The 14686-nt window shown below is 46.9% G+C and overlaps 1 protein-coding gene across 1 annotated transcript in view; it reads right to left on the reverse strand.

The window, feature by feature from the left end:
- Positions 1-14686, reverse strand: part of tnpo3 (transportin 3) — a 72149-nt gene that overhangs the window by 5786 nt on the left and 51677 nt on the right. Inside the window, exon 18 of the mRNA XM_070554162.1 lies at positions 5207-5301. Within this exon, the coding sequence (XP_070410263.1) occupies positions 5207-5301 (95 nt within the window). The remainder of the gene's footprint in view (positions 1-5206; positions 5302-14686) is intronic.

The raw sequence follows: 14686 nt of genomic DNA on the forward strand, positions 1-14686 counted from the left end.
TGCCTCAACAATCGCAGAGTGGAACAAGGCCCACTCGGATTCAATGTCCCCCACTGCTCTCGGGACGCGGTCAAAGCTCTGCCGGAGGTGGGAGTTTAAGACCGTCTTAACAGGTTCTTCTGCCAGGCGTTCCCAGCAGACCCTCACTATGCGTTTGGGTCTGCCAGGTCTACGTGGCGTCTTCCCCTGCCATCTGATCCAACTCACCACCGGGTGGTGATCAGTTGACAGCTCCGCTCCTCTCTTCACTCGGTTGTCCAAAACATATGGCCGCAGGTCAGATGATACGACTACAAAGTCTATCATCGACCTGCGACTTAGGCTGTCCTGGTACCAAGTGTACCGATGGGCATCCTTATGTTCGAACATGTTGTTCGTTGTGGCCAAACAGCGGCTTGCACAGAAGTCCAATAATGAAACATCACTCGAGTTCAGATCAGGCGGGCCATTTCTCCCAATCACACCCCTCTAGGTCAAGCTGTCATTGCCCACGTGAGCACTGAAGTCCCCCAGCAGGACAATGGAGTCCCCTGACCGAGGACTATCTAGCACTCATCCCAGGGACTCCAAAAAGGGTGGGTAATCTGAACTGATATTTGGCCCATCAGCACAAACAACAGTCAGGACCCGTTCCCCGACCCGAAGGCGCAGGGAAGCTACCCTCTCGTCTGCCGGGGTAAACACCAACACACAGGCAGAGAGTCTTGGGGCTAACAAAAAGCCAACCCCAGCCCTCCGCCTCTCACCCGGAGCAACTCCAGCAAAGGAGAGTGTCCAACCCCTCTCAAGGACTTGGGTTCCAGAGCCAATGCTATGTGTCGAGGTGAGTCCCCCGCTTCCCTCCACTTGCTGAGGAATGACCAGCTGATACCTAGGGTTAGGGTTAGGGTATAAATAGAGCCCTTCACCCATTTGGCCAATCGGGTGGGTTCTTATAGGTTAGATGACTGCCCCATAGGCAGACGGCACTTAATTTGGATGGCTCAGTAAACACCCGAATCAGCTTCTTCCTGTCGATTCTGCTTTTTCCAGGATCCAGGATGACTGTAGGAGTGAAGATACGCAGCAAGCGTTTTATTTGTGGACAAAAATGACAGGAAATGTGGGTTTAGAGGTGGCAAGCGCATGAAGAGGTGGAGAAGAATGAAGGAAAGCAGCGCTACGCCCTCCGGTGTCCTGGCGGGGAATTGCTCCACTCCCCAGGAGACAGAGAAGCACGAGGGCGAGATATCTGTGTGTAACGTCCAGCAATGGTCAGTTTTTAGGTAGTTTGACCATTCAACATCTGGTCATGAAGGAGACACGAGACTGCATGTGTTCCCTTTAAATCGGCCTGCCTTCATCCCATCAGCTGGAGCTCAGAGCCTCTCTGCAGCTCTGAACACGTGATAACGAAACGTTAACAACGATGTTCTCTCCTCAAGGTCCAGTCTTTCAGGACTCTTCATGCCTCCATATAAGGAACACTCGCAGTCCAGGATTTTCTAAATCAGATATGAACTTCTACAACTTATAAGCTAGATAATCATTGAATAAACGTTTGTTTATTGCTACTTATAATAATTATAATATAATGAAATGTTTCATTAATCTGTGCTCAATGATTGAAGTGTGAAATGAATGTCATGTTATGATTACAGTGATAGATTTATGTTTCAGCATGTTGATGTGACAAGGTCATCACCATTTACACTCACACAAGAACAAAGTAAGGTTAAGTTGAACCCGTGACACATAGATAGCCTTTACCCAGATCAGAGACTCCGGTATCAAAGAAGGCGTGTTTCTGAGACTCTTGGTAACATTCCTCAACATGTCAACCTCTGGTTGGCTACACAATCATAACATGAGAACGTTGGTTACGTATTGTAACCCCAGATTCCTGCAGCACCAGTCTGGAAGGCGCACTGGTGTGTGAGATCGGTGAGCCGCGTCAGCAGCTGGTCATGCTTAGAAGCGGGAACTGCTCGCGGGCCAGCGAGGTGGTTCTTGGTGCCAAACAGCGAGGCCAAGTCCGGCTCCAGTGGAGGAACAGATGGCCAGCCCTGGTCGGAGAAGCCCTCAACCTTGGTAATGGGCGCATATGTGGAAATTGGCGCCTTGAGCTTAACAGGTTCAGAGAAGGCGGCGGACCAGCAGCTCATGGCAGCGGGGAAGCGCGGCCAGATGGGATCTGGACAGCGCGTCTGTGTTGCCCCGAAAATTCCTGCCAAATCATCTGCTTCAGGCAGAGCCGGCTCTGGCATGGCTAGCCTCTTACGGACCGCAGCCGCGGAGATGATGGCAGGCAGCTCCTGGAGCAGTGCTCTAACTGCTGGCAGGGAGGAGTGAGAGGTCAGTGGAGCAAAATGACCCGCTGAGCGAGGCTCGTCGACCTCCATGTTGTCCAGGAGGGAAGAAGGGCTATGGCAGCCAGCCTCGTCATACTCCTCACGGCCAGGCCAGCGTGATGAGCTTTGAGACAGACCTCACGCTTGGCGTGCAGGTCGCCGCTGGAGATGGAGCCCGTCTGGCAGGCCGGGCAGGTCCTGGCGTCGCTGGACATGGTAGGTGAGTAGAATGCTTCTTGGATAATTGCTCTTTAAAGGAAGCTCTTAAGCTTGGCTTGAAGAGATGACTGAGGCGAACAGTGGAGTCGCTCCACTTATATACCCACAGGGGTGCTCACCATTGGTGGGCGTACATTTAAGCTCTTCATGAGCAGCTAGCTTAAGGGCTAAGACTACACGAAATAGAACATTAAAACTGGATCACTCTGGTGATTCCTCAGTTCTAGAGAAAGCTTCAGACCGGCCATTAGAAGCAAAAACCTCTTTAACCATCAAAGCTTTTGACACGTCGTCAAAACCTTTTTGCACCTGCGAAGCCGATACCGCAACAGTTCCTGCAGAACAAGCTGATATTGGTCAGACTCCTTCAGAGACCCAGACGCGCGGTTCAATCCGTCTGTCGTGACCCGAGACATCTCTGGACAGGAGAAGTCGGTACTGTGGTCAATCTACTGGACCATCGGTGCCAGAGGTCATCCGACATCTCTGACCTTCGGATCCACCAAGAGGGTCTCCGAGAACGGGTGACGTAGACACACAGATAGCGTCTGATGTGTTTTGATAATAATCAACTTCATAGCTTAGCGCAAACCAAATTCTTTTACATCCAGAACTCGGCTCTCCTAGATACGGAAGTTCTGACCAACATCATTCACACCTAGGTTCATACATCACATCTAGTTCCATCCATCACAGTAAATGTTAGTTAACCTGTCATGTTTTAATTGTTGTTAAAATAAATTCTTACTTTTATAAACCTGACTGTTTACTGAATCAAAACAAAGTGTGTACAATCCCCTAATAAATACAGAGTCCTAGTATCTTATAGGGTTGATATTCTATATTTAGATAGAGTATCACAGTTTATTGGTCACAAGTAGAGGTGATATATATAGAGAGAGCTCTTAAAGCACTCAGTTTACCAAACCCTACAGTTTGGCAGAAGCCAGCCAGACTTTATTAGAATAGTCCACTTCATGTTGGTTCTGATTCTTTAATGAATTCTTCAACAAACTATTATTTTCTATCTGGGTGGAAAACGAGGGCGATCTCGTTATTCGCCACCTGGGGACGCTGTCCCTACCTATTTCACAAACGGGGAGACTCCCGTCCCCCATCAGTCTATGTGTCTATGAGAAGCAACAGCTAAACTGCAGGAGATGAGCTGTTAGTAGAGATTTAAAGGTAAATCCATTCATGTGTGTCCTTTGAGTGATTCTGCTCCTTTTATTTGTGTAGTTTAGTCACGGTTGGTAAAGCTCGTGTGCATGGGACAGGAAACGATGACCTCCACTCAGCATTAAGCTACCTCTGATTCCGATCTGATCAATCGTGAATCACTAAACGTTTTTCCGACCAGAATTCCGGACGTTAATTCTGTACTTACAACGGAATTAACCGTGGGCGCCTGAAGCTGGTTAACAAGCCAGAAATAAGCGCTTTATTGCCCGTTGCTTGATTAGCCCAAGAAAGCTAATCTTAAGCCCCATACTGGAAGAGCGTAGCGAGATATACACACCGCGACATACATGCCATACCGACAGACTAGCGCGGGAACCTGTGGGCGGTATACCGCAGTCGAAGGTCTGATTCCTGTGAGAATTACGACAAGAGACACCTCACAAAAGACCTCCAAGCCCGTGAGTCCAGGGGTGCTGTCAGCAGGTCGAAGTGTCCAGGCAGCATGCACAAATATTTATGCCCTGTTTTTTGGTTGTTTTATCGCATTTATTTGAGATTATTTTTGAACGTTCACTAACAGATTTTGAATCGGCACGTGTCACATCGCGATGCGTGGATGAAATGGTGAATCTGCGTACCTCTAATTCCGGTGAGCCTGTTGGAGAGCCCCGCAACCACGGGTAATGATGCTGCGTGTCTCCGTACCGAAGTATCAACGTGCTACAAAGCTCACGACCATCTGTGAGAGGTGGAATGGAGACCGGCTGCTAAAATAAGAGCTTCTGTCTCTGGCTTGGGTCCTTCATCACTACAGATCGGTTCTGCCCCGACCCACCTGTCCATCTGCCCCTATTCCTTCCCTCATTTGGAAAAAAACATTGTGAGGAACTTAAACCGTTCCCCCTGAGGTAGGACAACTACTCTGACCTGGAGTCGGTAATCCACCTTTATCTAGTCGAGCCTTGGACTTGGAGGTGCTGATCTTCATCCCTACTGCTTCAGAACCAGCGAAGAAGAGGTGGAGGACACATTTGCCCAGCCGCTAGTCTCTGAACTACATACTGAGACATGACTGCATTGTTGGCAGGACACCCCAGAAAAGCGCTACCCCCTCTGCTGACTTAGCAAAGAACTGCTTCACAATACTGATGCAGCGATGGGTGAATAAAAATGAAGAGGTCTGTCGATACGACACCGTAACTGTGCTGACTGAGACGTAGACATCAGGCTTCGGACCGAACCGCAGCCATGCGAGTCACTCTGAGTGGAGATGCAAGGAACGAGCAGGTCTCACCAGGAACGGGTTCGACTTACTTTCAGCAACCTGTACAGACTCGCTCCTGGTACAGGGTCTGAGTGGCCCTCAGTCAGGTGCTATACCGATATCCCACATGGTGCTCCTGGGTTCACGCACCTGCTGCAGAACCACTAAACACACATGGACCGGACGGGCAAACTCGGGCGCCTGAACTCACCTGGTGGCCAATCGGAACAGGTCGTCCACGGTGTCGGGGTGATTCCTAAGGTTGTTGGGCTGCTCAAGCAGCTGGAAGGTCGGCATGCACAGAGCCTGGAGACGAGAGAGGAGGAGGTTTTTACCTTCAGTGACATGCCTGCAGCTGAGGACTCAGTGATGACCGTTTTCTTCACATCAAAAGCCACACCATGCAACTTTTTCATATTTTAAAATCATTTTCCTGAGACAGTGTGTGCTAAAGTGACCCGGGGTTCATGAAAAGTCCCTCAGAGCCCTGCTACCCTGTGGCAGAATATCACCCTTGCAACTTCAAAGTGGCGGGTTGCCTCCCGTCGGACTTAGTGAAGTGGAGCTGACATACCTGCGCTGCAGTCTGCTTCCAGCACGTTTTGGATCATGAACACAGCTGATTGGTTTAATTTAAAGAGGAATCTCTCCTGTAGACACTCATGAAGGCTGGGAGACACTTCAGCTGTTAGATCACGGGCCAGATGTGGCCGCAAGAGCTTCAAGTATCTTCAAACAGGTCTATGCCGCTTCAAAGCGCAAATTAACTATAAACTAGGGCTGGACGATACAGAAAAATAGGATATCGATAACATTTTTATATTGTTCAACATTGATAATTATGAAAAAATACTTTTAAATTGTAGAAAATGTATTTTACGTGCAGCCCTGGCCATTTTACTATTGGTATTTTTACTTTTTCTCCACCTCTACTAGCCGTCTCCTGCTCTGTTTGGTTTGAGAGGGGAGGGCCTGGTGACGTAGCATTCCCCAGACTGTGTGTAGCCAAGTGTTTTACCAAGTTATGGTGAATTCCTACACTCTTCTGTCATTTAATGCACCATGCCTAAGTCATGTGACGTTGATCACATGATCAAAGGCCTGCACTGGCTTCCTCCCTGCAGACATGTGGGGGAAAGCCAAGTGACAGAGCTGTTGCAGACACCGACAACTGTGAGCTGGAGCCTTGAAGGGTCATCATACACCATACAGAAGCTGGAATTGGCCAGGTGACCCTTTAAGGGTTTAAGGATGGCGAGCTAACGATTGGCCAGGGGCCAGAAGACCTCTCATTCACCTTCCTACTGGTCTGGTAGGAAGTTGTCTCAGACAACGTTCTGTCCACCCCCAACTCCTTAATCAATTCTTGGATTCACACACCTCCCTTTTCAGTAGTCTTTGACAAAGCACTTGGATCATTTTCATGGACACTCGGATCACATCCTGGACAATTATTTCAGTGTGAATTTATTGGGTCTTCAAGTCCTGCAGAGGAGTGTTGACTGTTCAGGGGATCAGACCGAAGTCAGAGTGTTTCACTAGAACTAGAACTTTCAAAGTGCACTTTAACTTATTTATCAGTGCTGCAGCAGTGGAACCTGTTTATTTGTGTTTGTTTATTTTATTTATAATTATTCAATATATTGTCTTTGCAAACTATTGCAACGTGTTGTGTATTCTTTCATTATTGACAACCAGCTCCAGCAGTTGTTCCTGGGATCTGATAAAGTCAGTATACACTAGCCATACTTCATTTAACTTAATTCATTGGCGCTTCCAAAGTGTTACATGTGGTTTTGATTGGTTAGGAGTCAGTAGTGACTCTAGTAGGCTGCTACCTGATAGGTTAGTTTTATCGACCCATTTTTTCCTATCGCACCACATGTCTATGGATAGAATTATCGTCCAGTCCTTCCATAAACTACATTTCCCATAATGCATGGCGCTTGTGTTAGCAGTGCAGTGACAACTTTTCACCACTAGGTCGCAGTGCGTCCACATTTATGTTGAATTAATGCAACAAGTGAAAATAACTTTCCACAAATGACCCAACATTTCCAGAAAGAGAAGGGTCGGTGCAGAAGGAAGGTGTTTCAACAAAGATGGAACATGTTCATGCTTCAGGGAGAAAAACCGATAACATCAGTCATTAGCATCCATGCTATTAGCATAAGCATCAGTGCTACCTCCTCTGCCTCGGATAAACTGAGAACACTCCTCTTACTCAGCAATGAGCCGACTATGAAGCCCAGAGATGGATCTGAACAGCTCAGTAATCTGGTGCTGAAAGAGGAAGCACACCGACCAGCTTCACCCAGATGATGCAACTCCAGCCTAGCTCCATCAGTAGGACTCCAGCTGCTGCAGCTTTGATGTCTCCTCCTCGACGCACTGACCCACAGCATGGTCCAGATGCTCTCCGTGTTCAGCAGCACTAACCTGTGGGAGCATCTGTTGTCTGTGATGAAGACCAAGTAGTGCTCGCTGCACCAGGAGGCGGAGCTACACAAGAGTCAGACCCGTCAGCCCCGCCCATTCATAAAAACTCAGCCCAGCCCACTGTCTTCTTCTGTTGTTGTTCAACTTTATCACAAACTAACCTGACCCGCATGAACTACAGCTGCTACTAGTTTATAATTGTTAATGCTAAGTTCTATGTTCCAATTAAGCAAGATAAATATAATGATATTAATATTAATATAATGATATTTATATAAATATATTTATATAAATATAATATTTATAAATATATTTATGTATTTAGCAGACACTTTTGTCCAAAGCGACTTACAAGTGATAATCGGCATGTTGCCCTTGAGGCTAACAACAACAATAACAACAACAACTTGACATCAGTCATGGAGAGGAGGGAACAAGGAGTGGACAGTAGAGGGGGGGACGGGTGCAGGGAGGGTGCTAGTTTAGAAGATGCTCTCTGAAGAGCAGGGTCTTCAGGAGTTTCTTGAAAATAGAAAAGGAAGCCGCTGTTCTGGTAGTGTTAGGAAGGTCATTCCACATTTATGGAATGTTTGTTTGTTTGTTTGTTTATGTGCTTAGCAGACGCTTTTACCCAAAGCTACTTACAATTTTTTTTTTTTTAACCTATAGGGCATGTTGTGATCTGTGGGGGAAACCGGAGGACCCGGAGAAAACCCACGCATGCATGGGGAGAACACGCAACTCCACGCAGAAAGGCGAGTTTTGAACCTGCGACCTTCGTGCTGCGAGGCAACAATGCTAACCACTGCGCCACCATGCAGCATGATGCATGAGAAGAGCCTGGGTTGTCCTGAGCGTGGTGTAGGCACTGCTAGCCGACGATCCTGTGATGACCGGAGCGGCCGGGCCGAGACGTAAGCCTTTGCAAGAGGATTCAGGTAGATGGGAGCCGTACCATCTCGGACTTTGTATGCTAGTGTTAGCAATTTGAATTTGATGCGTGCTGCTAGCGGTAGCCAGTGGAGCTCAATGAACAGAGGGGTGACGTGTGCTCTTTTTGGCTGATTGAAGACCAGACACGCCGCTGCATTCTGGACCGTTTGAAGAGGTCTCACAGTACAGCCTGGAAGACCAGTTAGAAGGGCGTTGCAGTAATCGAGGCGGGAGATGACAGTAGATTGCACCAGGAGCTGGGTGGCATGTTGTGTTAGGTATGGTCTGATCTTTCGTATGTTATACAGCGCAAAGCGGCATGAACGAGCAACAGAGGCATCATGATCTTTAAAGGTCAGGTGTTCATCAATCACAACACCCAGAACTGCCTTGAAGGAGCCAGAGGTAGGAAGTCAATTTGGATTGAGATATTGTGCTGTATGGATGGTTTTGCTGGGATGACAAGCAGTTCAGTTTTAGAGAGGTTGAGTTGGAGATGGTGAGATTTCATCCATTTTGATATGTCAGAGAGACAGTTTGATATTCGTGCAGAGACAGTGTGGTCGTCCGGTGGAAATGACAGATAGAGCTGGGTGTCGTCTGCATAGCAGTGGTAGGAGAAGCCGTGTGATCGAATGATCTCACCCAGTGAGGTGGTGTGTATGGCAAAGAGAAGAGGTCCTAGTACAGAGCCCTGGGGGACTCCTGTGGCAAGATGGTGCACAGTAGAGGATTGTCCAAGCTAGGGCTGCAACAACGAATCGATAAATTCGATGAAAATCGATTACTAAAAGCATTGGCAACGAATTGCGTCATCGATTCATTGTGTCGCACAACTCTTCCAAAAGCGCCCCCCCTTCCCGCCCGCCGTTGCGCGCAGACCAGAGCAAGTCAGATCAGCGCGAGGGAGAGCCGGCAGATCAGCGCGAGGGAGAAGCGCAGATCAGCGCGAGGGAGAGCCGCAGATCAGCGCGAGGGAGAGCCGCAGATCAGCGCGAGGGAGAGCCGGCAGATCAGCGCGAGGGAGAGCCGGCAGATCAGCGCGAGGGAGAGCCGGCAGATCAGCGCGAGGGTGAGCCGCAGATCAGCGTGAGGGAGAGCCGGTACCGGCAGATCAGCGCAAGGGAGAGCCGGCAGACTTGCGCTGCTGCGAACCGGTTCCGCATTGTTGCGCAACGATCCAGGCAGCTGCTTCCAGCGCACGGTCCATTCTCAAAGTGGCGCAACCAAAAAACTATAGTTTGCACACGATCGTTCATGTCCGCACATGTTCTCTATTTTCTGTCTTATTTGTGCCTGAAGCTCGCTACTGCGGAGCTCATCACCTGTGCTGTGGTGATGTCACCTCACGCAGCATCGAAAACGCGCTCTGAGCTTTTCGGTCAGGAGATCCCTTTGATCTGCTCAAAAGTAACTGATGAGGTGAAAAGGTAAGAATCCAGGCAACAGATTTTCTGGAGAAATAAGAGGAGATGCAGGAAGATGAGAGACAGACAGGACAGGAAAATAGTTCAATAAAAACAAGAAAACAAAGTAAAATGTAGGTAGATTTATCTCCACTACACGTTTCTACCAGTAAAAAACAATAAGTTATACACATGTCATATTTATACATCTGATACAATTCAGATCACCTTCAAAACTCAGTCACACACCCAGGGCCGTTTCAAGACATTTTGGGGGCCAAGGCAAAATGCCCCCCCCCCCCCATAACTGGGCTCCCCAGAAGCCTCTGTGTAATTCATGCCCTCTCCAGGAGTGTTAGTTATACGGTGTTTATAAAAGCCCCTCAGACATTACTGACATGTTCTAATATTATCAGATGAAAAACTAAATTATCAGACATGCTGTCTCATCTGCTGCTTTTATAAACCTGCTAAAAGTAACAAAACCATCTGAAAGCCACCATTTGTGGATTCTCTGAAAGTTTCCATGGAGTGTGTGACAACTTATTTTTTCATTGATCCTATCGTCTAATCTCACAGCTGAAACAAGCATCCTTAATAATCTGTGCACAGGAAGCGTACCGATGCTGTAGTAAAACAAAAGGTATAATAATTTATTATTAATAAAACCTTGTTGCAGCACTAAAGCAGAAAAATGAGATTTTGCATTAAATATGCAAAATATTTACATATGAATTGTTTTAGAGCCCTTTTATTGGCAGAATCTGATATTAATTTAGTTCTTACAAAAAATGGGTCCCAACATGGTTTGTGTGGCGTTGCCATAGTGTGACGTCATAGGCACAGATCCCCTGTCCTCTTGTTTGGAAATGAAAATATGATCACCCTACATTAAACAAACTGTCCACCCGGGCTTTTGCGCTGCACAGAGACGCTTCGCTGCCTATGACTGAATGTCAGTTGAGTCAGTCTCATGCAGACTGACCAATGAAGAGAGGGCCTCAAGTTAAGACCCTCTCCTCATTGGTCAGTCCACACGAGGTGGGTCAAAGGTTACTCTGGGCGGGTTACGTGTTGTCAGGCATTCAAGTATTGAGTATATTTACTGCATATTACAGTAAAATATTCTGTATGTGACCACATTATGGTGATCCTTGGGTCGTGATGATGGAGCCCTTGAATATTGTTGCCCAGGGTACAACAAAGTGTTAATCTGGCCCTGGTTCCGCCGTCACATTCCCGCAGAAACTGGTTGATCACACCGGGGCCAGACTACTAGCATGTGGCTTTACAACCACAATGTCCTCAGAAGCAAAAACGCTTTTAAAAGGGAGGGAGGAGTCCTAACTGTTGCTGCAGGCGTGTTGTGTGAGAGTGCAGTTATATACTGGTTAATATATTTTTGGGTTCAGTTGCTTTCATGTGGCCTAATGTGAGTCTATTTGGGATCATTGGAATGATCAGCAGCATTTCTTGATGTGACTTTATGGCAGTTGCCCAGGGCATCATCGCAAGGAGGATGGCATTCATTTACTTTTGTTTTATTTGGTATTTTTTCAGTCATTTTTGGAAATAGTGATCAATTTTGATTAATTCACAGCCTATGTTTAATTACATTTAAAATACATGTCAACAGATGAGATCAAACAAAACAGATGAGAAATGCCCTTAAGCTGTTTAACTTGGACCAAGCATTTTAGGTCACAGATAGATGTAGCTTAGGGTCTCTGTCTATGCACCTTATAAGACAATTTAGGTGATGGCATGTTGTTTTTCTGCTACTGAACTGTTTTCTAATAATGTTGTGTTAAATAAAGTGAAGGAAGGAGAGAAATAACGTTTCCCTAGCAGTTTTTAAAAATTTCCCCATGTAATCCGATTAATCGATTAATCGTGTCGAGACCCCATCCGATTAATCGATTATCCAAATAATCGTTTGTTGCAGCCCTAGTCTAAGCCAAGATACTCTGAATGATCGTCCTGTGAGGTACGATTCAAACCAGGCGTGTGCTTTCTCTGTGATGCCCATGCTAGAGAGTGTGGACAAAAGGCAGCCATGGTTGACAGTGTCAAATGCTGCCGATAAGTCGAGCAGGATAAGCACCGAGGATATGGCAGTAGTATATATATATATATATGGATTATTGTGCTTTTAGTAACCCTTCCTGCTCCAAAGCATGAAAGGTAAGAGGTGAGATTATATTTTCATGTAAGAAAATGACTATTTTTATTTATGCTGCTGGCTGTAAAATATTAACCTGCTTTAAAACAGGGAGGATCACAGATAGAATAGAATAGAATAGAATGAAATAGAAAATCCCTTTATTGTCCCTCAGTGGGGAATGCTTGGTGTCTCAGCAGCAGTAGCATTCATCACAGGAGCAACAAAGGAGAGTAACAATAAGAAGAATCCAGAAAACATAAAACAGAAACACTTAAAAGATCCAAAAGATACAAAAACTAAAAGAAATGCTGAATTTACACATTTTATGGAATTAAAATATTTTAAAATGGGAGACATGGTAAATGGCCTTCTAGAGTCCTGGGACCCCCCAAGGCATTTTACAACACATTCATTCATTCACCCATTCACACCCTGGTGGTGACAGCTGCCCTGGGTTAAATGTCTCGCCCAAGGGCACAACGGCAGCAACAGACTGAGCGGGGCTCGAACCTGCAACCTTCCGATTACGGAGCGAGCGCTCGACTCCCGTGCCACCGCCGCCCCCATGTTGAGTAGCGACTCCCACTGATGTGTGCTTTATTCAACATCGACTTGCTCGTGTGTAATGTGGTTGTTCCACATTCAGGTTGCTGCAAACATAAGGTTCACCCGTTCATATCTGTAAGGAAAGGAAGGTGTGCACATTCACCCTCGCTTTTTAATGAATGTGGACTTTGGCCAGGCGCCGTCATCCCATCATTTGGGCCGGTGAGAATTGGAGTTCTCCACTCCTGGGTTAGACTGAGGTGCTAAAACACGACCGCACAGCGAGAAGACAGGTTTAGCTCTGGTTTCTACTAAACAGACACTAGGGGGTGCTAAAGCGAGCCAAGCTGCCTCGTCTCCCTTTAACTGAACTAATCTGTGAGCTGACCAATCAGAGAGCAGTGTGATCCCTGGATCAGTGCAACTACCAGATCTGTCAGGCGTGAGTGCAGAAGAGCCGAGTGTGGATGGAAAAAGGATAAGCTCCAGATTTCCTACCTGGGCTCGTTACCAGAAGGTAGTTAGAGATGCCCGTAAAGAATTATTCTCAAATACTATTACTGCTTCCTTTGGTAACCAGCGTGTCCTGTATCAGACCCTCAATGCTGTTCTTTCAGCCAGTGACCACCACTCTCTTACTAGCTCAGATGCTCAATGCACTCACTATCCGGGCTCAGGTTTCTTCTCCCCGTCACTAGTTGTCCTGAACCCATTCTGCATCGGTCTCTTGATACTTTGACTTACTTTCTTTGTCCTCTCTTGAGAACCTCCTGGCTGCCTTGAAGCCGTCAGGTTCTCCGGTTGACCCTGTCCCTCCACACCTCCTTAAAGAGGCATATTCTGTCACTGGCCCCCTGTTGCTGAGCATTATTAACAACAGCTTATCCACTGGTGTTGTACCCCGTCCTTTTAAACGGGCAGTAGTTCAACCCGTTCTGAAGAAGCCTCTGTTATGAGTAATTTTCGCCCGATCTCCAAGCTTCCATTTCTATCAAAACTACTAGAGCGTGCTGTTTTTAACCAAATTATTTCTTATCTTGATGATCATGGTTTAATGGATCCCTTCCAGTCAGGCTTCCGATCCCTCCATAGCACCGAGTCAGCTCATCTTCGTGTTTTAATGACATTTTATTAACCCTTGACTCTGGTTCTAATGTAGTGCTGGTATTGTTGGATCCATCTGCTGCTTTCGACACGGTTGATCACACTATTCTGCTGACTCGGCTGAACCAGCTGATCGGCATCCATAAGACTGCCTTAGACTGGTTTAGGTCCTACTTCCGTGACCGCAGCTTTAATGTTATGATGGGTAGTGCTGCCTCCCCCTCTGCAGCTTTGACTTGTGGTGTTCCTCAGGGCTCTATTCTTGGACCCCTTTTATTTAATTTATATATTTTGCCCCTTGGTGACATTTTAAAAAAACACCACATTGACTACCATTTATATGCAGATGATTGCCAATTATATGCCTCTGTGAAGCCTAATGACTCCTTACAGCCCCTTGTTGAATGCTGCAATGATGTGAAGAGCTGGCTGTCGGCAAACTTTCTTTTGCTGAACGATTCCAAGACAGAAGCCATCATTTTCAGCCCTAAGACTTCTCAAAGTCCCCAACTGACCCTTCCTTTTATCACAAGTGGGTTGAAAACCCGTGTCACCAACTTAGGGGTTGTGATGGATGCTAAACTAAAAATGGACATTCATGTCAACCAGGTAGTTAAGATCTGTTTTTACCACCTGAGGCGTCTCTCTAAAGTTAAGCCCATTTTAAAAAGGCGTCATCTCCATTCAGTTGTCCGTGCCTTCATTACCTCCCGTCTCGACTACTCTAACTCAGTGCTGTACGGTATCTCCTCCTCCACTCTCGCCCGCCTTCAGCTTGTGCAGAACGCAGCAGCTCGATTCCTGACTGGCACCAGGCAGCGAGAACACATCACACCGGTTTTAGCAAATCTCCACTGGCTCCCCATCCATCTCCGGATAGAGTTTAAGATCCTGGTTTTTGTGTTTAAATCCCTCAAAAACTTAGCACCTGGCTACTTGTCTGAGCTCATTCACCCTTACGTCCCTACAAGATCCCTCCGATCAGCCGACCAGCGCCTCCTACATGTCCCTAGCTCCCGCTGTAAATCATGCGGGGAGCGCGCCTTTTCAGTTTGTGCACCGAAGCTCTGGAACCACTCGCCCTCCTGATCAGACTCTC

This window comes from Nothobranchius furzeri, chromosome 1, assembly GCF_043380555.1.
Source record: "Nothobranchius furzeri strain GRZ-AD chromosome 1, NfurGRZ-RIMD1, whole genome shotgun sequence".
Lineage (NCBI taxonomy): Eukaryota > Metazoa > Chordata > Actinopteri > Cyprinodontiformes > Nothobranchiidae > Nothobranchius > Nothobranchius furzeri.